Source organism: Giraffa tippelskirchi, chromosome X (assembly GCF_054371585.1).
Source record: "Giraffa tippelskirchi isolate mGirTip1 chromosome X, T2T-mGirTip1v1.2.pri, whole genome shotgun sequence".
NCBI classification, from domain to species: Eukaryota; Metazoa; Chordata; class Mammalia; order Artiodactyla; family Giraffidae; genus Giraffa; species Giraffa tippelskirchi.
The window spans coordinates 1917549-1940463 of record NC_137289.1 but is presented as its reverse complement, the minus strand read 5'-3'; the positions used below and the strand labels follow the sequence as shown (position 1 = coordinate 1940463).

Sequence of the window (22915 nt, the reverse complement as noted above, 5' to 3'; positions counted from 1 at the left end):
ACACAAGATGGCGGCTCCCAGGGAGGAGGCATGAGCGACCTGCCGTTACCGCTCCTCCTGCCGTACAGTTGCCACTTCGGGGCCTAACTCTGCCTTTTTGAAGCGGCTCCTGTGGAAAGGAGTCATAAAGAGGAAAGCGAGGATCGGACGCTGCCTTGCGTTTGGTTTGCAGTGGAAGAACTGACCCGGGAGGAAGAGAATGGGGGGAAGGGGGCGCTAGTCTCAAGATGGCGGCTCCCAGGGTGGCAGGCGCAGCCTGAGCAGCAGAGGCGGACTAAGGGGAGACGCTCGAGACCTCACGAGCCATACGGGGCGAGTCTCTGAGCAGCCCTCAAGAACTCAAGCTCGTTTCACTGGCCTCTGGCGCGCCTCTATTCCTTACGAGTGTCGAGGCTGTTAAGGGAGCAGCCTCTACACTAAGCGCTGGGCGGGGAAGCGGGACGGTCTCAAGATGGCGGCTCCCACAATTGTGGTCTGAGCGCCGGCGGGGCTGAGACAACCGCTGCGCTTGTGGCTCCTTTCCACCCGCCCCGGAAGCCGGCCAGTGCTGGGCACTCGGGGGGTGGGAACCGGGCCGGGGCTCCGCCATTTCCGGCGGGGGAGGGCTACGACTGAGGAAGGGAGGAGAGAGAGGCGGCTCAAGATGGCGGCTCCCAGAGCCTCCCGCTCGAGCCTGTGAGTGGGAGCTCCCAGGCAAGTAGTTGGGGCGGCGGGACTCGACGGCCTCCAGCTTCTCGGGTCCAGGCGCTTGACAGTTTCAAGAGGCTCTTGACGAGAAGCGGTAAGCGAGAAGAAGGGGAAGAGCAGAAAGGAAGAAGAAAATAGTTAAGATGGCGGCCTCCATGGAGCCGTCCACCGCTGTGTGAGGAACAGTTTCTCAGTGAGAGCCGCCTTAGACGAAAAGGGGTGTGTGTGAGTGGAATTGGGGGGCTCCCTTCCCACTTGACGACTTTTCTCCACCGCGCCTTTTCCCGGAACTATGGCTTCGGCCGTGTCACCCGCCAACTCGCCAGCGGTGCTCTTGCAGCCCCGCTGGAAGCGAGTGGTGGGCTGGTCGGGTCCAGTGCCCCGGCCCCGTCACGGCCACCGCGCTGTGGCCATCAAGGAACTCATCGTGGTGTTTGGCGGCGGCAACGAGGGGATAGTGGACGAGCTGCACGTGTACAACACGGGTGAGTGCAAAGCCCGCTGGGTCCTCGGATCTTTCTCTTCCTCTCTCTCCCTCCTTCCCTCTTCTCCCTTCTCCTTCCCTCTTCCCTTCCTCTCCCTCCTTTCTCTCCCTTCCCCAGCTGCCCTCTTCCCCCCTCCTCCCATTCCCTTCTCCAGCCGCACGGGACTCCCCTCCGAGACCCTTTGCTCTGCATGGCTTGTCTGTTCTGCCCTGCTCTTGTCCCCATTCTGACACCCCTGCCTCCCCTGCCTTCGAAGGGGGTGCTTTTCAGTATTGGAGAGGAACCCTCTAGGCCGGCTGGTGAGGGAGTGGGGGCGGCGCCCGCGGTGGTGACTTCAGACAAGACACCGTTACCCCCGCCAACTAGGCGGGCGGATGCGTCCCTTTGGCGCAGAGTCCCACCCCCTTCCCCCCCGCCGTGACTGCTAGGCTCTTCCTCATCTCGGGTGCACTTTGGGGAGCAGTGACAACTTTTCTATGACAGATGAGGTGGCCGTCTCGAGAAAGGGGGCAGAGTTGAGCGGCCTCAGTCCTGACCCAGGGACGGGGTGGGCGGGCGGTGTGCCACGCTGGGGAACTGTTGTCCTGGGGCCCCACAAATCCGACGTCGCTGCTGTTCTCCACTTGCAGCGTCGACTCCTGCAGTGTTTCCCTTCCCATGGCCCGTTGTCTGGATCTGGGGCCTTTGGCTGGAAGAGAGAGGAATTAGTTGCGGTCATCCTGCAGTGTACCGAAGACGTTACCCTGCCCATTCCTAGGCCGCCCCTAAACCCGAGGCTGGGTTCATTGGGAGGAGTGAGGTGCAGTCAGAGTCGAAGACTGCGGTGCACCCCTGCCTCCGGGTGTTGCCGCCAGGCTGACTCGCCTTGGGCCTGTTGTCTGGTGCCCCTGCTCAGTCTCTAGAGCTTCGCCGCATCCTCCTGCGGCCCCCTCCCCCGTGGTGGCCAGTTGGTACACCTGGTGCCTTCGTGGGCCCCAGCTGCCTGTTGAATGGAGGCTGGCCTGGGGAGAGGGACTGAGCGTTCTCACTGGGGGCAGTGGGTCTGGGCGCGTTGCGTTCTGTTCCGTTCTGTTTCAGAGCCTGAAAGGCGGAGGTGGGGCTGCTGCAAACCCCCTCCTGGTTCCTAGTGTGCTTTAAGGAAGCTCTTCTCCGCAGCTCCAGGTCGCTTTGGGGTCAGCCGCAGCCAGGGGCTGGCTTCTAGCCCTTTCCCCCCACGCCAGCTCATCTGCCAAACTCCTTTGGCTCCCGAGCCGTCCTGTCCCAGGGTTCTGGTGGGCCAGGTCCTCGGGTCTGGGCACCCCATGTTGCCCCTCTCTGTTGCCGCCCCCAGCTCCGAGGTTGCTCTGAGCTAGGCTGTTGGTCGGTGCGCTGAGGGCTGGAGCCGAGCTTTCTCTCGGTTGAGTGCTCCCCGCCCGCGCCTCCCCCGAGGCACAGAGTTCAGTGTGCTCGCGTCTTGTAAGTGGTTGACCCTACAAAGTTGACTTTCCGAGGCTGGTGGGTTGCCGGTGACCCTTCACATTCTGGGTCGGAGCACCTGTTGCCTCCCGGGAGGCTGGGCTGGCTGCTGGAGCTGGGTGCCAGCTTGGACAGCTGCGGCGGCAGCGATTAGCCCAGTAAGGGAAGGCCGAGGGGCAGGGCTGTTTTTAGAGAGGCCGGTGTGCTCAGCAGAACCTCTTCAACCCCTTGGACCACCTTCCTTCTTGTAAGGCCTGGAGCAGGTTCCTTGGCAGGGAACGCCAATTTTAGAAAGTAGGCCAGGGGCCTAATTACCATCAGCTCCAAAGGCCACTGCTTCCTGGGGCCTCCGTGTCGACATTCGTGTATTAAACTGAATTGACCATTTCAGCATTCACTCGTTCCCCCTCTGGAAGGGTATGTTGCGTAGTAGCGGGAGCCAGCCTTCCAAAGGGCCACAGCCCTGGATTCCTCCAGGGTACCAGTTCAGAAAGTGCCCCAAGAACTCCCTCGGCGACTTCTCGCTGCTAGTGGACGAAGCTGCCCGGTCCTCACCGCATGTTAGTGTTTCTTATTTGACAGAGCCTCGAGCTTCTGCTGTTCTCAGAGAGCCAGGCTTGGTGTGGCCTCTCTCCCACCAGCCGGCGCCCAGATGCCCAGCATCCTTCCTAGGGCATCCTTAGTGCCGCCTTGACAGACGGCCTCCTGCTTACCTTGTGTCTTAAATGAGGTCAGAGCATATTCTCTAGCTGCTTCTTCTACAAGAGGAATGCTCAGAGAGAGTCCCCCGTTGGTAAGACAAAAGACCCTAGGGGGCACGTGCCTGCTTTGCCATCTCGGGCAGCGGGGGTGACGGGCCTGGGGTTGGCAGGTGTGCGCTGAACTGGAAGGGTGTGCATGAGGAAGTGTGTGTCCTTCCTCCCTGGTGGCCGTGGAACACTTCCCTGGCATTTGGGAGACCCATCCTTGACCTCAGGGAAGTTTCTAGCAACACCAAAGTGGATCATCCAGGGGCCCTGGCTCTGACATGGTGGGGTGCGCCCTGGCGCGGGGAGGCTCTGTCTGCTGGGCGAAGCAGCAGTCGAGGCGGGTCTGCCTCAGTGGTTCTCCAACGTCCCCAGCTGATGACGCCGGAAGGAGCCTTGGAAAGCGGCTGGTGAAACTTCCTTGTTTTCGAACACACAGACCCTGGGGTCTCAGGCAGGACGTGCCGCGCCCAGGGTCACCCTGTTGGCCGTCTCGGCCTTCAGTTCGGTTATCAGGCGCAGGCCCCCGCTTTGGGGACACCCCCTGGGCGCGCTCTCCCTGGAGCTAATTGGTTACTAAGTTGAGCTTATCTCCAACCTGTTCACCCTCTGTTCTGGGCCCTTCGCTTTCTCACAGGCACTTCCTGCCCGGCCTTGCTGGTTTCACTTGTCGGGAAGTCCTGTTCAGCCTTCAAGGCCCTGGGTCCTGCGTCACCTCTTCTGAGAATCATATCCCCCTCTCTACGCCTCCTAGCACCTGCCACTGCCTCCACCATGCAGGAAGCGGGGCGGGGGTGTAGGGGGCGCTGGGCCACCTCCATCCAGGGTACAGGCGTCTCTTGCTAGCCCCCCTCTCAGCCTCTGAGAGCGGTGACAGGCGAGAACTGAGGGGGGAGGGGGGACTCGCAGGGGTTGTGCACCACCACCCCCCTAGATGAGTGAGGGGTGATAGAATTAGGGGACAGCTGCCATCTCAGGGCAGAACCAGGCTTCGGCCCAGAACCTGTGCTGCCTGACAGCCTGCTCCTGCCTGGAGTGTTCTAGAACGAGGTCAGCCCCTCCTGGGTGCTGCAGAATGAGCTCTTGGGACGTCACCGGTCCCTCTCACCCAGCCCCTGAATCGTCGGGTGGCAGGGGACTTGACACCTGTGGGCCCGTGCCTTTCCCGTGTAGCCTCCCCCCAGCCCTCAGGGAGGCACCTGGCTGTCCCTTTTACTCAGAGACAGGGTTCTCGTCTCATGTGTCTGTTTGACCCTGTGATATCTGGTCAGTTACTTCCCCTTTTGACCTCTGTTCCTGTGTCCAGTTTTAACAAGTTTGGTGGCTCAGATGGTCAAGCATCTGCCTGGAGACCCGGGTTTGATCCCTGGGTTGGGAAGATCCCCTGGAGAAGGAAATGGCAACCTACTCCAGTACCCTTGCTTGGAAAATCCCATGGACAGAGGAGCCTGGTAGGCTACAGTCCATGGGGTCGCAAAGAGTCGGACGCGACTGAGCGACTTCACTTTCTTTTCTTTCCCGTGTCCACGGAGGGAGGTTCAGAGGTCTGTGTTGGCATGTATCCTGGGAACTTGGATGTAGCTCTTTTAGGCTACATCTCTGGGGAGATGTGGCTCTCTGGGGGAGAGAGCCACATCTCCCCCAGTTTGTATAGGGCTGAGGGCTCAAGCCTGGAAAGCTGCTGCTCTTCCCAGTTTGTTTTTGTGCCTTGAGGAAGGATGAGGTGGACCTTTGGGCTCAGGGGCCAGGGTGCACGGAGCAGGCAGGGGAGATGGAGGGGAGTGCTGGGTGTCCCCAAGGCCAAGTGACTCCTCCGAACTGAAAGTGGGGCCTGTAGCCCGTTCCAAACGGATGTGTCCACCTGGGAAGTGGCCAGCCAGGATGCCTTTATGCCGGGAGGTGCAATGTGCTTTGGGGTATGAGGGCAGGCCTCTCCCCCCTTGAGGGTGGCCCTTAAGGGTGACACCATGGGAGTCCGGTTACCCAGCGTGGAGAGGGTGGTAGGGACCAGCCCCCATCACGCCCTGGGAGGGGCTCTATTGGTGCCCAGGTCCCTTTCCTGACCACTGTCTCCTCAGCCCCGATTTGCTTGCCCATGTTTGACCAAAACGGATGAAGGGGCATGGAGTCAGGTTTGCAGCTGGCTGCTGGTTTGAGGTGTCCGGTGAGAGTACAGTGTGTGTTTGAGGGGATGGCCCTTCAAATAACACAGGACAGGAGGAGTCCCTCCAAAGAGGGCAGCGTTTTCCCCGTGACTTTGCCAGGAAGCCCTGGCACGGCAGAGTGGTTGCCTGGGAGGGGCGTTGTCCACTGTGGCTCGAGGCGGCGGACTTGAGGCAGCTTCCATGGCTGGGAGGCTGCCTGCCACCACCTCTGCCCGTGTTCTGGAGGAGGGCGCTGTGGACCGTCGCCAGGGAAACCGCAGCAAAGCTCGAGCGTGCCTCCACGGCTCTTCTCGGCCTGTACCCGGGTTGCTGCCCCCGGCCTGCAGCATTCACTCTTTCAGTCACTGAGACGTGCAGCCAGCTGTGGGCCTCCGGGAGGGTAGCTTGGGTATTAGATGTTTCTTTCCAAGTCCCCATAGAGTGGCAGGAGGTGGCCCCATCCCCAGAAGCTGATGGATTCTCTTGTCAGTGACTTTCTGCTTATTAAGATGACCATGATGAGAAGTAGGGTGACTTTGGGGTGGTCTCTGAGACCAAAGGGTTTGGAAGATGGCTTAGAGGGTCGGCAGTTGGATGCTCAAAGGAAGAAGTCCCACATGCTTGGGAAAAGAGGTGCTGTCTTAGCCCGTCCTTTCTTGGACTGTATTTTGAAGGCTGGTGGGTTTGGCGAGGCAGAGGGGTGGTGGTTTTGGTTCAGGTGGCTCCCAGGGTGTTCTGACTTCTGCTAACTTTTGTCCCCCAGCGACCAACCAGTGGTTCATCCCGGCTGTGAGAGGGGACATCCCTCCTGGTTGTGCAGCCTATGGCTTCGTGTGTGATGGGACGCGCCTGCTCGTGTTCGGAGGGATGGTGGAATACGGGAAGTACAGCAACGACCTCTACGAGCTCCAGGTAGTGTCCTGCTTGTCGGGGCGGGGGCGGCCCTGGGCCACCCAGACCTTCTTACGCCAGTCAGGTGCCCCCTCCTACCCCCAGCAGCCCCTCTGTATGTGACGAACGACTCAGCTCACCCTTGAGTTAATCACCGAGCCTTGATTTTGCAGGCAAGCCGGTGGGAATGGAAGAGACTGAAAGCAAAGACGCCCAAAAATGGGCCTCCTCCGTGTCCTCGGCTCGGGCACAGTTTCTCCCTTGTGGGCAACAAATGTTACCTGTTTGGGGGTCTGGCCAATGATAGCGAGGACCCCAAGAACAACATTCCAAGGTGAGGCTTTTCTCCTGTTCGTGTGGAATCCCATGAAGGCTGGGGTGCTCGCCCACACAGCAGTCAATTTTGCCGTACCAGGTCCCTTTCGTTTGTGAAACACGAGGGTGGCCTTAGACGCCCTCTAAGGAGCTTTCCAGCGCTGAGGTGTCTAACCCTCAGGAGGACTTGTGGGAGGAGGGTTGGTTCCTCCAACCTTGCCTTGGACTGGTTTCTGCTCCTCAGACCCAGTTTAGAGCTGGCCCTTTCCTTCTTGGTGCCTGCAGGCTTCGTGATGGGTATTTTCCAAGGGCCTTTCTAGAGTCTGCAGGTAGTCCCGAGCTGGTGCTCCCTTTTCACCTCGGAGGTCCTCATGTCATGTCCAGCTTCGTGCAGGGCAGCTGAGCACACCCCATCCTGCTGCTCCCCTTCCACTCGCACCCCTCCTTAGGGGTGAGGACAGAGGTAGAAGGGTTTGGAGTTGGTGTAGCCTTAGCCCCACTTTGTCTCCCCAGGAGTCTGCCATTCCCTTGTCAAAGCGGGTGGCCTGCCCTAACCTGACCTTTCTTTTCCAGGTACCTGAATGACTTATACATCCTGGAACTGCGACCGGGCTCTGGAGTGGTAGCCTGGGACATTCCCATCACTTACGGTGTCCTGCCCCCACCCCGAGAGTCTCACACTGCAGTGGTCTACACCGAGAAAGACAACAAGAAGTCCAAGCTGGTGATCTACGGAGGGATGAGTGGCTGCAGGCTGGGGGACCTCTGGACCCTGGATATTGGTATGACATGGGTGTGGCTGCTCCCATAGTCTAGGAGTGCAGCTGGTCTGCTGGGCAGCTGGCGTGGGGTGTCGTGGTGGGGCTCTTGCAGAGGGGGAGTGTCCTGCCTAGCACCCTACTTGTGGCTGGGTCAGGATAGGACCTATCTGGGGCTATCCTCTTTGCCCTGAGCTTGTAGTGTTTAAGAAAGAGCAAGGTTCTGTTGGCCGAGTCGATCTGCTAGCTTGCAATGGAGTGAGGGGAGAGGGGACAGCCTTTCTAGAATGACGTTGTGTGGTTGAGGTAGCACGAGTCCCTGTCAACTTGTCAGTGGTCACGGTGTGCTGGGAGCAGGGCCCCCTGGTCTCTCCCAGTCAGAGGGGGTGCCCAGACACGGTGAGACCCCTGGGGGCTATTTCAGGCTGAAAGGAGTTCAGGCTTTTGACCTGAAGAAGGTGGAGGGGAGAAGGTGGCCGACTGCACAACTACGGAGGGTTAGGTGGTCCTGTAGCATTGCATCAGCATTCTAAAGAGCGTATTGGGCGCAGAATTCCTAGCAGCCCTGGGTCTGTAGATGGCGGAGCTGATGGTGGGTGAGTGCCTCTTGAGTGGGAGGTGCTATGGCACGTCTGGAGGGTATGGCGACAGCTCCTACCCCCAGCCCCAGCCCTGGTTCATAGCAGGTGCTTGAGAAAGACCGCTTTGGAAGTGCCAGAGCCTGGTGATCAGGGGGGCTCTCAAGGCCTGTTGGGAGGCCAGGCGTGCAGTTCTTGTGCTGTGTTGATACCTGCTTTCCAGAGCCTTCCCCACGTCTGGGACACAGCCTCTGGGTCAAAGGGCACATGTCCAACCCGGTGTGAGTAACCTTCTCTTCCCACTGCTCTGCACAGAGACTTTGACTTGGAATAAGCCCAGCCTCAGCGGGGTGGCACCTCTTCCTCGAAGTCTCCACTCGGCCACGACCATAGGAAACAAGTGAGTAGCCAGCCGTGACTTTTTTCTTTCTGTAGCCCCCACCCCCCACCCGCATGGGCTCACAGTTTCATTCCAGCAATCCCTGAGGCCTGAGGAGACCTTTCTTTGGCTGGGCTGGCATTCAGCAGCCCTGTCTTCCCCTTATGACCCTGGGGGACCAAAAACAAAGAGGGTAGAGGGACACAGATTGTTCTAGATGCTCTGCAGCAGCAGCCGAGTGTCTTTGTCAATGCCTAGGTCCCAAAGCGAACCTAAGGATGATGGGGACGGAGCGGAGCTTTGGGTGAGCTACACCAAGGCTCCGTGTGCTGGAGGTGACACAGCTCTTGTGAGGGCTGAGCCACCAAGGCAGAGAGGGTCACGTTCAGAGCTTTGTGCGTCCTGGGGAGAACTAGAGGACCCAGTGTGTTCAGGACGTTCTGGATGGAAGAGGTGGCCTCGAGCTTGGCACCTCGTCCACAATCGTCTCCTATTCTTTCCTCCCTCGTCCCAGAATGTACGTGTTTGGTGGCTGGGTGCCTCTCGTCATGGATGACGTCAAAGTGGCCACACACGAGAAGGAGTGGAAGTGTACCAACACCCTGGCTTGTCTCAACCTGGGTATGGCCTCCTCGGGCTCGGCGCGGCCTGCAGAGGGCTGCGGGAGGCCGGCCCACCTTGGCCTGCGGGCTGTGTTGGGGGCGCAGGGGGCCGAGCTGCTTCTAGGCCGTGCCTCTAGAACTCTGCAAGGCGTAGCCAGTGGTCCAAGCACCCTGAGGGACACTCCTTGGCGTGTTTTGATTAGGCTTTTCTTCCCCAGTATAACCACGCAGTGCCTCCCTCTCATCTCCTGTTGGTGGTTTCTCACCCACCCTGCAGGGACTGCGCAGTAGATGTGAGCGTTGCCTATAGGTTCCTTAAAAATGGAGCACACAGGACGGCGGCCTGCTCTACGCAGCGCAGTGCCTGGCCCTTGTGTTTCCTCTGTCCCGGAGACCATCCCATCCCCGCAGAGTGAGTGGCTCATTCTTTTGAATTGCGCTCGTGGTGTCAAAACTTGCACCGATGCTGCTCCGTGAGTATCCTCGCACCGTTCTTGCCACGTGCAGGTATATCCAAAGGGGGACAACCTAGAGGTAGCCTTGCTGGCAGGGGGATATTGCCGGACATGCAGGTGTCCCTAGTGGTGCTCACTGGGCCGGTAAAGCGTATGCTCTTCACCAAGCCGAGTAGGCGCTTGACTTCCCACGGGCCAGCCCCCGGTCCCCTCCCCTGGCTCACCCTCAGCCCTGGCTGCAGCAAAAGGAACATCAAGCTGCCAGGCACCTTCTGGGTTAAGTTTGCCTTTCTCTTACCTTGAGTGAGGGTATGTGTTTTTTTTTTCTGGGATCTTCTGTCACTTTTTCCGTAACTTGTGTTCCTCTTTGCCCATCTCTTTCTAGAGGCTTTTGTGTTGCTCCATGTGCAAGAAGGGGAACCTTTGACTGTGTCTTTCATGTAGTTTTCCCGGTTTATAGTTCGTGGTTTCTGATTTTGTACAGTCTTTTTGCCATACGGAGTTGTATTTTTTTTGTTTTTGTCTTTGTCTTACTTTAGTAATCTTGGATGACTTCCTGGTTTTAATTCCCCATCCCTGACAGCAAAAGGCTAAAGAGCCCCTGAGGGTTGTTGGTTCCTTCTGTCCCCTGCTGACCTTCACCTCCTGTCCTCCCCAGATACCATGGCTTGGGAGACCATCCTGATGGATACGCTGGAAGACAATATTCCCCGGGCCCGTGCCGGCCACTGCGCAGTAGCCATCAATACCCGCCTTTACATTTGGAGTGGGCGTGACGGCTACCGAAAGGCCTGGAACAACCAGGTCTGCTGCAAGGACCTCTGGTACCTGGAAACGGGTAAGGCCTACTGGAGGAGAGCTGCCACAGCCGCCCCCAAAGTGTCTGCCTCTCCCTCCTCACCAGTGATGCTCTTTTACAGAAAAGCCACCACCTCCAGCCCGGGTACAGCTGGTGCGAGCCAACACTAACTCCCTGGAGGTGAGCTGGGGGGCCGTGGCGACAGCCGACAGTTACCTTCTGCAGCTCCAGAAATACGACATTCCTGCCACGGCTGCCACTGCCACCTCCCCCACACCCAATCCGGTCCCGTCTGTGCCTGCCAACCCTCCTAAGAGCCCTGCCCCAGCAGCAGCCGCACCTGCCGTGCAGCCGCTGACCCAAGTAGGGATCACGCTCCTGCCCCAGGCTGCTGCCGCACCCCCGACCACCACCACCATCCAGGTCTTGCCAACGGTGCCTGGCAGCTCAATCTCCGTGCCCGCCGCAGCCAGGACTCAAGGTGAGCCGGGCGCTCGAGGGCAGGAACTGGCTCACCCAGAGGTAGCAGCCTGAGTGGGGGCTGCTAGACCGCGTGCCTAGAGGCTGTTAGTGCTGCTGTGGGGGCCTGGTCCTGACCCGCAGAGACTGTCCCCGAGTGGTGCTGGAAGGGCGGGAGCTGAAGCCCAAGCAGGTCCCGGAAGTCGCTCACATTGGCCCCTTCTCTGAGCAGGTGTCCCGGCTGTGCTGAAAGTGACCGGTCCTCAGGCTACCACAGGAACCCCACTGGTCACCATGCGACCTGCCAGCCAGGCTGGGAAAGCCCCCGTGACCGTGACCTCCCTTCCCGCAGGCGTGCGGATGGTTGTGCCTACACAGAGCGCCCAGGGGACGGTGAGGAGCCGGGACAGGGCGCAGTGGGATGTTCCTGGTTCCTGGCAGTGGCACAGTGGCAGGGTTTGAATCCCACCGTGTGCTAGCACCTTTTATCCAGGGCCTGGAAATTGCTGATGAGGTGATCTCTCATCACTAACTTCAGGGTTAGTAAGCTGACACCTCAGAACGATCTCCTTACCATCTGATCTCAAGGGCATTTTAAATGTGTATTTTCTGAGGGGAGAAGCTAACCAGCTGGGGTTTGACGCGGGCCTGGTCGGTGGTGGGAGTCCAGGTCTGAGGTCAGTAGAGCAGCGCCTGGCCGTCCTCAAAGCCAAGAGGTGCTGCTCCAGGAAGCAGGGATTGGGGCTGCCTCAGGCCTGGCGCTCCCTGCGGGCTCACACTCCTTGTGTCCCTTGCAGGTCATTGGCAGCAGCCCACAGATGAGTGGCATGGCTGCGTTGGCAGCCGCAGCTGCTGCCACCCAGAAGATCCCTCCTTCCTCGGCACCCACGGTCCTGAGCGTCCCAGCTGGCACCACCATCGTCAAAACCGTGGCCGTGACGCCGGGCACCACCACACTCCCAGCCACTGTGAAGGTGGCCTCCTCGCCAGTCATGGTGAGTGTCCCTAGGGGCTGGTTCTGAGCCCACAGCCTTGGGGCTGGGGGCTTCTGGGCACTGTCATTAGATAGTGGTCACTGCTTCCGGCCTTTGGACCAGCCACAGAAGATGGAGGTCCGTGGTTGGTGCTTGATGGGGGCTGAGGAGTAAGCTGGCAGCCGTGGGGGTGTGGCAGCCTTGTGCTGTGGCCCAGTGACCCCCCTTGTTTCACTAAAGGAGAGAGAAACGAAACTGAGCTTGCTGGACATACACAAATGCGTACGGGCCAGCTCTCCCTCTGCCCCAAGTTCTAGGTCGAGTCTGGGGTGCTTTCTGCCCCACCCACTACTCTTCTCTGCGATCTCCAGGTGAGCAACCCAGCCACTCGCATGCTGAAGACTGCAGCTGCCCAGGTGGGGACCTCCGTCTCTTCTGCCGCCAACACGTCTACCCGTCCCATCATCACCGTACACAAGTCCGGGACCGTGACAGTGGCCCAGCAAGCCCAGGTGGTGACCACAGTGGTGGGCGGGGTCACCAAGACCATCACCCTGGTGAAGAGCCCCATCTCAGTCCCAGGAGGCAGTGCTCTGGTGAGTGACCAGTGCCAGGAGTGCCCAGCCCCGGCCATGCCCTTGACTGGTCTCTGGATCACTTTTTTTGGTACGCTGTTGTTTTGTTTTTAGATTTCCAATCTGGGCAAAGTGATGTCAGTGGTCCAGACCAAACCAGTTCAGACTTCGGCAGTCACAGGCCAGGCGTCTACAGGCCCGGTGACTCAGATCATCCAGGTGAGCTCGTGGGCCCTAGACTGGGACCCTGAGCTTGAGTGGCTCAGAAGGTCCTGTTGCTTGGTTCTGTCACTTGCAGTCTTCAGAATAGTCCAAGCTGCTTGGGCTGGCAGTGAATCCTGGCCAGACCAGACTCACCATTAAACTTGCAGTACCTCTAAATAATGACAGATACATACGTGTATCACTGACTGACTCTGATAGACACCTGAAACTAACACAGCATCGTAGAGCAATCAGACTTCAATGAAAATTCAGCGATGACAACAAAGCTATACTTTGCATCCCGGCAGTGATGCCCATTCATCTCAGCCTTCCTCCCCCCATACACTTTCCCTTTACAGACCAAAGGACCCCTGCCAGCCGGGACCATCTTGAAGCTGGTGACGTCTGCAGATGGCAAGCCCACTACCATCATCACAACCACGCAGGCCAGCGGGGCAGGGACTAAGCCTACTATCCTGGGCATCAGCAGTGTGTCCCCCAGCACCACCAAGCCCGGCACCACCACTATCATTAAGACCATCCCCATGTCGGCCATCATCACACAGGCGGGCGCCACGGGTAGGGGCCTTCCCCGGTGTGCTGGGGACAAAGCAGGTGAGGGGGTAGCCAGTCTGCAACGTCTTTCTGTTGAGGTTTTCCCCTCTGCTCTGCCCACTCTTTGCCTCTTGTTTAAGATTTTCCTGTCTGCTCTGCCCTCCCCTTGCCTCTTGTTTACAATTTGTCAGGAGGTAGCAAGGGTACGGCTGCAGTTCGTACTTCTTTGTTTTAATCGAGAGGCAACAGGTGTAACTGTTTGAAAAGAGGGCCCGAGAGAAGTGGGCCCGGGTGGGAGGCCAGCACTGTCGCCTGGCCCTGCCTGAAGCCAGACTGCCCCCTTTTCCTCTAGGCGTGACTAGCAGTGCTGGCATCAAGTCGCCCATCACCATTATCACCACCAAGGTGATGACTTCCGGAACTGGAGCCCCCGCCAAAATCATCACGGCTGTTCCCAAAATCGCTACAGGCCATGGGCAGCAAGGAGTGACCCAGGTGAGGTGTGCCCGGCCCTATCCTCCCCGAGGGTCCAGCCCGGGACTGCAGCAGGCCACGCGGGGCCTGGGAGGGGCAGCACAGGGTCTGCTCTGGCCACCCCCTGAGTGACATGGGGGCCCTTTTCTCCGTTTTTCCAGGTGGTGCTGAAGGGCGCACCCGGCCAGCCAGGCACCATCCTCCGCACCGTGCCCATGGGGGGTGTCCGCCTGGTCACCCCCGTTACCGTCTCTGCCGTCAAGCCGGCCGTCACCACATTGGTTGTCAAGGGCACCACAGGTATGGAGGCCTCAGGGTGTGGGGCCGCGACGGCAGGGTTGGGGTGTGCCCCGGCCCCAGTCACCTGGGGAGAATAGCCGCACCAGCCGCTGACCTCCCACATCTGCCTCCTTCCCCACCTCCAGGCGTCACGACCCTGGGCACGGTGACAGGCACCGTCTCCACCAGCCTGGCGGGAGCCGGGGGCCATAGCACCAGCGCCTCGCTGGCCACGCCCATCACCACGTTGGGCACTATCGCCACCCTCTCGAGCCAGGTGATCAACCCCACTGCCATCACTGTGTCGGCAGCGCAGACTACGCTGACGGCGGCCGCTGGGCTCACCACGCCCACTATCACCATGCAGGTAGGGCAGTCGGAGCTGCCGTGTGCTGCTGGGCCCTTGGTTTCCCTCCCGTGTGTGGCACCCGTAAGATGGTTACCCTGGAAGTGCATAATCGCAATTCTTAGTCACTGCCTGCTAGTCTGTCGGGTTGAGACGATATATCTCGGCCGTGTTTAGTGTTTGAGCACTAGATTCTTCGTGCATCCTAAGCTGAATTCCTGGTGAAGTGGTGAAGCTGGCCTTGGCACAGCATGGAGTCAGCCAGGTTTTCCCCCAACCCCTGCCCGACCGAGGGCTTGCCCCAGCCCAGGCCCTGTTCTTCCACCCCTTCCCGGTTCCTTTTCCCTGGTCCCTGACCCAGTCAGTGTCTTGGAGTCAGAGGGTGAGCAGGTCCTAGACTTGCCAGGGTTTTTGCTTTAGGTGCCAAGTCGCTGGTCCTGGGGGATACTGTAGGTTGGTGGCAGGGGCAGACACGGGAGGATAGGCAGCAGCACTAACTTCTTGTGTGCCCTCTCCCCAGCCTGTCTCCCAGCCTACCCAGGTGACTCTGATCACGGCCCCCAGTGGGGTGGAGGCCCAGCCTGTGCACGACCTCCCGGTGTCCATTCTGGCCTCCCCTACTACAGAACAGCCCACAGCCACGGTCACCATCGCTGACTCGGGCCAGGGTGACGTGCAGCCCGGCACCGTGACCCTGGTGTGCTCCAACCCGCCGTGCGAGACCCACGAGACGGGCACCACCAACACAGCCACCACCACCGTCGTCGCTAATCTAGGAGGGCACCCGCAGCCCACCCAAGTGCAGTTTGTCTGCGACAGACAGGAGGCCACTGCTGCTCTCGTGACCTCCACAGTGGGCCAGCCGAATGGCAGCGTCGTTCGTGTCTGCTCCAACCCACCATGCGAGACCCATGAGACCGGCACCACCAGCACAGCCACCACCGCCATGTCTGGCATCGGAGGCGGGCCGCGGCGAGACATCCGGCTCGCTTGCGTGGCCACCACCATTCCCACCGTGGTCCGGGTCAGCGTCGCTGCCGGGGCATCAGAGGGAGCCCAGGTTTCCGTCAAGCCCGCGTGCCAAACCCGTCAGACCAGCGCAACCAGCACCACCATGACTGTGATGGCCACTGGGGCCCCGTGCTCAGCCAGCCCGCTCCTCAGACCAAGTGTGGCCCTCGAGGCCGCTGGCCGCGGCACCACTCTCTTGCAGCTAGGGCCTCTAAGTGCCCAGGTCAGGCCTGGTAGTGAGGAAGGGTCCCTCGCCGGCCTGGGCCCGCTGGTGTCCATGGGGCGCCAGCTGGAGGTGCATCACACGCACACGACCAACACAGCCACCGTGGCCTGCTCTGCCATGGGTGCCGGGGAGCCCCATGAGCTGCTGGGGGCCCCCACACTCGTGTACGAGAGCTCAGCCAGCGCCTCTGTGACTGCTGCAGCCCTGGAGGCACTGCTGGGCCCCTCCCCCACCATGACCCAGGTCTGCTCCAACCCCCCATGCGAGACCCACGAGACGGGCACCACCCACACGCCCACCACAGCCACATCCGGAGGGGCTGCAGGCCAGCCAGAGGGCGGGCAGCAGCCTCCCGCCAGCCGGCCCTGTGAGACACACCAGACCGCTTCCACTGGCACGACCATGTCTGTCAGCTTGGGCGCCCTGCTCCCGGACACCGCCCCCTCCCACAGGACCCTGGAGTCCAGCCTGGAGGTGGCAGTGCCGCCCGCAGTCACCCCCCAGGCCGGCACTTCGTTGCTCACTCCTTTCCCGACGCAAAGGGTGTGCTCCAATCCACCCTGTGAGACACATGAGACAGGCACCACGCACACTGCCACCACTGTCACCTCCAACATGAGTTCCAACCAAGGTAAGTGGACACAACCAGCCGGGTCCCCACGGGCTCCCGGGCCCAGGGCTCACTGAGAGGCCCACAGTTCAGTTCTGCGAAGGTCTTCCAGGCAACCGTGTTCCCTCGTGGCGGAGCTGGGTGGTAGCCCTGCTGGAGGAGGGCCTGTCACCCCACTCTCTGCTTGCCCCACCAGACCCCCCACCGCCTGCTGGCGACCAGGGAGAGGTGGAAAGCACCCAAGGTGACAGTGTGAATATCGCTAGTTCCAGTCCCATCACGACAACAGTGTCCTCCACGCTGACGCGGGCTGTAACCACCGTGACGCAGTCCACGCCAGTCCCAGGCCCTTCGGTGCCGGTAAGAGCCCAGGAGGGTCCCTGAGACCTGGCGCCCCTGGGCCCATGTTGTTCCTGAACTGGACACCAGGTGGTGCTGTTGCTCCAGGCGTGCGCTGCTTCTAACTCCTTTTCCAGACCATAAAAGGGCAGTTTCTCGCCTGACAGGGCAGGGCACAGGAGGCCCCAGTCCTTGGTGGGTGTCCTGTGGGTGATTTTATTGCTGTAGCTGGTTCCTGTGGCTCGTCACTTGGCTGTGGAGTGGCACAGCAGGAGTTGGTGGGCCCCTTTCGTGAGACCAAGGGGTCTCTCTGAGGATGGGTTAAAATGGGCCGGCGGGTTGGAGGTCTTGCCTTTTCTTGCCATGCCCCCTGCCGCTCAGTGACCTACTGTCCCTGTCTGTCAGACAGAGTTGTGGCAACCCATTGAGAATGCAGATCCCGGCCCACAGGGAAAGATGAAGGTCTGCCTGGTTTCGGTCTTCCCCTCCTCCCCTCTGACGGGGGCTTCTCTCCCTTTCTAGAAGATCTCATCCGTGACTGAGACTGCCCCAGGGGCTCTGACCACCGAAGTCCCCATCCCGGCCACGATTACAGTGACCATAGCCAACACAGAAACTTCTGACATGCCCTTCTCTGCTGTTGACATCCTGCAGCCCCCAGAGGAGCTCCAGGCCTCGCCAGGGCCGCGCCAGCAGCTTCCGCCACGGCAGCTCCTGCAGCCTGCCTCCGCGCCCCTGGTGGGGGACTCCGCCGAGGTCCTGTCAGCCTCCCAGAGCCCTGAGCTCCAGGCCGCCGTGGATCTGAGCAGTACAGGGGACCCGTCTTCAGGCCAGGAGCCTGCCAGCTCGGCTGTGGTGGCCACCGTGGTGGTCCAACCACCGCCACCCACCCAGTCCGAAGTAGACCAGTTGTCCCTCCCCCAAGAGCTGATGGCCGAGGCCCAGGCGGGCACCACCACCCTCATGGTGACAGGGCTCACCCCAGAGGAGCTGGCAGTGACTGCTGCTGCTGAAGCGGCCGCGCAGGCCGCAGCCACGGAGGAGGCCCAGGCCCTAGCCATCCAGGCCGTGCTCCAGGCTGCACAGCAGGCTGTCATGGGTAGGTGCTGCATGTAGGCCAGCTGGCTCATCGGGCTGTCCTCGCTTGAGGCCAGGGGGTATCCTGAGGGAGGGACAGGCTGCTCAGGGGTAATGAACCGTGCTTAAGGCACCTCCCTCCCGGTGGCCTGAGCAAAGGGAGCTTGTTTGCCGCCAGGATGGCACAGTATGGCCTAACCGGGCCGGAGGCTGACTTCGGTGCACAGGCAGGAGGCGGGTCTCGCCAGGGGGAGGGCAGGGGAGAGGTCTGGGGGGACAGGCTCTGAGGGGTGGCATCCACGGAGCCTGTCCATCGCTCCAAGAGGGCAGTGGCGGTGGGAAGCTGGGGCTGGCGTCCCTTCTGAGTCGTCGTCGTCTGCCCCTGGAGCAGGCACCGGGGAGCCCATGGATACTTCAGAGGCGGCCGCAGCAGTGACGCAGGCAGACCTGAGCCACCTGTCGGCTGAGGGCCAGGAAGGCCAGGCGACCACCATCCCCATTGTGCTGACGCAGCAGGAGCTGGCCGCCCTGGTCCAGCAGCAGCAGCTCCAGGAGGCGCAGGCCCAGCAGCAGCAGCACCACCTGCCCACAGAAGCGCTGGCCCCTGCCGACAGCCTCAATGACCCGACCATCGAGAGCAACTGCCTCAATGAGCTGGCTGGGGCCGTGCCTAGCACCGTGGGCCTGCTGCCCCCCACGGCCACCGAGAGTACGTGGGGCCCTGCCTGGCCACGGGCGGGTTGGCCTGCAGCCCCACTCCCCTGGGGAAGTCAGTTAACTGGGGAAGAAAGTCTTGGGGCGGGGTTCCAGGCCCCTCGGGGTAGCCCGAGGGAGGGGCTCCTGTGCAGAAGCCCAGTCTCTAGGGCCTTTCCTGCTGACGCCTTTTTTTCCTTCCCAGGCCTGGCCCCATCCAACACATTCGTGGCCCCCCAGCCGGTCGTCGTGGCCAGCCCCGCGAAGCTGCAGGCCGCGTCCACCCTGGCGGAAGTGGCCAATGGCATTGAGTCCCTGGGTGTGGTGAGTCTGGAGTGATGGGGTGTTGGTAGTGAGCTAACGGATCCGGACTCGGAGCGTGTCCTGATCGCTTCTCTCTCTGCCGACCAGAAGCCAGACCTGCCACCGCCACCCAGCAAGGCCCCTGTGAAGAAGGAGAACCAGTGGTTTGACGTGGGGGTCATTAAGGGCACCAACGTGATGGTGACTCACTATTTCCTGCCGCCCGAAGACGCTGTCCCGACTGATGTACGTGTCCCTAGGAGCCAACACTCTCGGGGGGGCAGGCACTTGTGAATCTCCCAAGGGATGCTCTCTCTGTCTCGGGGCTGACCCGTCCTCACCCCATCCCCCTTCAGCCTTTGAAGCGGTGGCAAAGCTCAGCCCTGGCTCCCCTCACCCTGTCCCCCCGGTCATGACGGTGCTGCCATGGCCGCCCTTTGCCCGCCCCACCGTCCCCATGGTGGAAAAGTGCTCTGCTGGCTCCAGCAGCCCTCTCAGTGGTGGGATTCATGTCACTCTCATCTCTCCTGTTCACCTGATCTCTCCCTGTAGGATGACTCGGGCACTGTGCCCGACTACAACCAGCTAAAGAAGCAGGAGCTGCAGCCAGGCACTGCCTATAAGTTCCGCGTCGCTGGGATCAATGCCTGCGGCCGGGGGCCCTTCAGTGAGATCTCAGCCTTTAAAACGTGTCTGCCTGGCTTCCCAGGGGCCCCGTGTGCCATTAAAATCAGCAAAGTGAGTCTTGTGAGATCAGCCTCTGTCCTCAGCTAAGTCCATGCTCATGGGGCTTTCTTCTTTGCTGGGCTGGGTGGGCGTGATTTGGGAGGGGCCCCCGAGATGTAGGCAGAGTCTGGTGGGTCTGGGCTGAAGTTTCTGGTCCTCTCCGTCTCTATGACACATTGTGAGCCATGCCCAACGTGCTCATTCACCTAATTCTCTAATGCCTAAACTCCCTGACGAGGTCTGCGCCTGTGGTTCCCTCCATTTTTCTGATGGGGAGACTGAGGCACCAAGAGGCTAAATGACAAGCCACTTGTTAGGTGGCAGAATAGGTCTAGGAAAGTGTTTGGAGTCCTCGTTCGTTTTGCCATTGTGTCAGGCTGCCTTCCAGGTGGGGGCAGATGAAGCCATCTCGTTCGAGCTCCTTGAGCTCTGCTGTGAAATAGGTTTGTTGTGTTAGGAGGAGGGGTGAAGAAGGAGCCGTCAGTTTTGGAAGCTTCGACTCGGTCTAGGTCCTCTGTTCTCCAACGGACAGAGGAGAAATAAGTCACAGAGGCTGAAGACGGCCCCCTCAGTCTCTGCTTCCTCTGTTCCAGAGTCCAGATGGTGCTCACCTCACCTGGGAGCCGCCCTCTGTGACCTCCGGCAAGATCATCGAGTACTCGGTGTACCTGGCCATCCAGAGCGCGCAGGCCGGTGGCGAGACCAAGAGCTCGACCCCGGCGCAGCTGGCCTTCATGCGGGTGTACTGTGGGCCCAGCCCCTCCTGCCTCGTGCAGTCCTCCAGCCTCTCCAACGCCCACATTGACTACACCACCAAGCCCGCCATCATCTTCCGCATCGCTGCCCGCAACGAGAAGGGCTATGGCCCAGCCACCCAAGTCAGGTGGTTGCAAGGTGAGTGTGTGGGGGGGGCGCTCTCTGGGGAGGGAGAGCTCTTGCCAGCCACTGGCCTGGTGAGCTTGACCCTCTGGGTTGGGTGGATCCCTCACCTCGCCTGGTGCTGCGGAGAAAGCTCCTCAGGGGGCTGTTGGAGAGGGGTGGGCATAGGAAGGGCCACCAGGACCTGAAGCTGGAGGCGGGGCGTGGGCACCCAGGCTTTGGGCTGCTCTGTCAGTTGGGGAGGCAACAGCAGGGGCCTCTAAGCTGCGTCCAGAGTGGCCCTGGAGGGTGGCATGTGGGTGGCCAGGCCCCTGGGGCACACGCCCACGGGAGGGGCTGGCATGCTCAGTGCCTGGCCGCACTGTGCTGGGCAGCATCAGGGCTGCCCGCCCACTCCTCCCTCTCTTTCAGAAACCAGTAAAGACAGCTCTGGCGCCAAGCCGGCCAGCAAGCGGCCCATGTCGTCTCCGGAAATGTAAGCAGGGGGTGCCTTTCCAAGAGCCTTCTGGGGCCGGGAGTAGGCGGACCCCGAGAGCAAGGAGCAGTGGGGACAGCCGGGCCCTGCTTCTCCTGAAACGCGGGGGGCCACCCAGCCTGGGGGGCAGCCGGAGCCCCGGCCGAGTCCCGCTCGCTTCGCCACGCAGACCCACGCTGACCCTGTCTTTTTTTGCCTTTGCCTCTCATCTTCCAAGGAAATCCGCGCCAAAGAAATCGAAGGCAGATGGTCAGTGAGAGGCAGCTGCCCGGCGCCTGGCTTCTTCAGCCTCCCCTCTGCTTCAGGACCGCCGCCCGCCCCACCCGCCCCACCCGCCCGGCACGCACTCCGCCCTCACGAGCCAGCGGCTGCCCTCCTCTCCCCCTCCTCTCTGTTTTTACAAGAATCTTGAGAAAGCACATTTTACCGTGGCTGCGGGGCGGGGGGGTGTGGAAGGCAGATGCTGAAGAGCGAGTGAGGGAGCGGGTGCCCCCCCCTTCCTCCAGGGAGCCCTCGAGGGAGAGACCGAAATGCACTGGAGCAGACGGAAAGCCCGCCTCCTCCAAAGTCTGCACACCTCTCTCTCGCCTTTGGCTCCCTTGGCTCCAGGGATCTGCCAAGGCCTGAGGAGTTGGGGGGGTGGCTTGTAGAAGCACCCCGGCCCCCTTCCCTGCCTCTAGTCTCAGAGGCTTAGGGGCGCGCTCCCCTCCCCCCCGCCCCGAACCGGGTATTTCTCTGGTTCTATTTTCTTTTGTGACCTTAGCATTTCCTGCCACGTGATGCCCGCCTGCCCTTTTGGCTTATCCAACCCTGCCCTGCCTGGCAGTCCCATGGGAAGCTGACACATTTTCTCAGAGGCCTTCATCCTCCCATCCTGTCCTCCCTTCCCTCTTACCCATTCAGAGAAGAAAAAGTGAATGAAAAAGCGAGGGGCGGAGAAGGAGCCCTGTGGTGGCCTGAGCAGTGTTCTGTGAAAACCTCCCGACGCCCACCTGGGGCCTCTAGGAGCCCTCCCACCGAGCCCTGCTTCGGCCTCTCTGAGGTCAGGGTTAGGGGCCGCATCACCAACTGCTGCATTTGTTGTATTTTTTTTAAGTTGAAATGGATAAAGTTAACAGTTTTATTGTAATTTTAGCCTTAGCGTGTGGGGTTTTGTCCCTTTTTTTGTTGTTGTTGTTAGCTGTGTACAGAATGTGTATCTTTTTCTTTTTTTTTTTTTACCTTTTCTCCTTGGCAAAGCCTTGGCAGGGATCTTTCTGGACGAAAAAGCGAGGGGTGGCCAGGGCAGGAGGAGTATGGCATTTTCCCTGTGGGCCTGGTGTCTGCTGCCCAGTACGATTTTCTTCTTTCTGGCCCCTGCCCTGTGCCCTTCTGCCTGTCCCCAGGCTTCTGGGACGACAGAGCGTGAGCAATCAAATCTTCCCCCCTCACGGGCCGTGGCTCCAACACCTAGAGGCTTGAGCTTGAGAGTCCGCTAGAGCCCAGAGTCAGACTTCCTGAGTACGATGGTGCAAAGGCGTGGGCGCAAACCGATACCCAGTCCTGGGTCCGTGGCCCTTTCCACGACCCCCAGGCTCCCTCCCTGGCATGAGCACTTAGAGCATCCAGCACCCACAGCCGCTGCTTCCCACGGCCACCCTCTCTGGGCAGGGCTTGCACGCAAAGGACAGGAACCCGGCCTCTCGGACTGCCTGGGATGATAAGTCGTGCGGTACCATTGATGCTACGAAGTTGGGCTCTAGGCTCTGCTGGGAGCAGCTAGTCCAGTGTCAGCTTTGCCCCATGTCCAAGGTTTTAGCAAGGAGTGAGACTTGCAAGCAAGTCGCACCGAAGGATTTGAACCGAACAGCCTATGTCTTCAAAGCCCCTTCCTTTGCCCTGGAGATGCAGCTGGGGCTGGGAAGACCCCAGCCTCTGCAAACCCCTGCCCCCAGCCCCCACCCTCTGGGGCCTCTGTTGTATTATAGTATATTTCGCTGTGGAAAATGTCACGTTTAGTCACCTTGGAGCCCACCGCCTGGTCCCATTGTCTTCCCCCAGCCCGATTCCTGAGCGCCCTCTGATCTCTCTGTTTCTGGAAACAGTACGCCCATTCATTATTGTAGAGTAACCCTTGTGACTCAATATTACCATAGTGCGATGTCGTTTTGTGCTATTTTGAACAATTAAAAGACTTTTTTTGAAATAACGACCTGCTGTGTTACTGTGTCCGGGACTCCCACGGGAGGAGGCTGGAGGTGGGAAGCTGGGCTCTGTGGGGCTCGCAAACTACCCCTCCTCCGCCCAGGAACTTTTTGCTCCCAGAATTCTGCTTCCCCATTGCCTCCCACAGCTCAAAATTTGTGCTGCGGGCTGTGGCCTTGGCAGTGAGCTTGTCTAGGATCAGGTTGTCCCCGGAAGATCCCGTGATGGCAGC

At 60.4% G+C, this 22915-nt stretch overlaps 1 protein-coding gene across 15 annotated transcripts; it reads left to right on the top strand.

The window, feature by feature from the left end:
* HCFC1 (host cell factor C1) lies at positions 1 to 22687 on the top strand. Of its 15 annotated transcripts, XM_081564574.1 has the most exons (27): positions 1 to 1172; positions 6281 to 6429; positions 6582 to 6742; positions 7297 to 7505; positions 8375 to 8459; positions 8953 to 9059; positions 10154 to 10333; positions 10416 to 10474; positions 10682 to 10775; positions 10986 to 11146; positions 11551 to 11748; positions 12099 to 12323; positions 12417 to 12521; positions 12866 to 13121; positions 13414 to 13556; positions 13697 to 13835; positions 13961 to 14181; positions 14681 to 16028; positions 16204 to 16367; positions 16869 to 17445; positions 17812 to 18132; positions 18322 to 18440; positions 18528 to 18665; positions 18972 to 19157; positions 19739 to 20039; positions 20436 to 20499; positions 20717 to 22687. In XM_081564574.1, exons 1-27 carry the CDS (start codon positions 980 to 982, stop codon positions 20754 to 20756), a joined length of 5943 nt encoding a protein of 1980 aa, XP_081420700.1. In that variant the 5' UTR covers positions 1 to 979; the 3' UTR covers positions 20757 to 22687. The 15 variants fall into 15 exon arrangements, with proteins under 15 accessions (XP_081420700.1, XP_081420699.1, XP_081420698.1 ...); XM_081564573.1 differs by having other exon boundaries at positions 10416 to 10775; positions 12866 to 13085; positions 17001 to 17445; positions 17815 to 18132; XM_081564572.1 differs by having other exon boundaries at positions 10416 to 10775; positions 12866 to 13085; positions 17001 to 17445.
* The last annotated feature ends 228 nt before the right edge of the window (positions 22688 to 22915 follow it).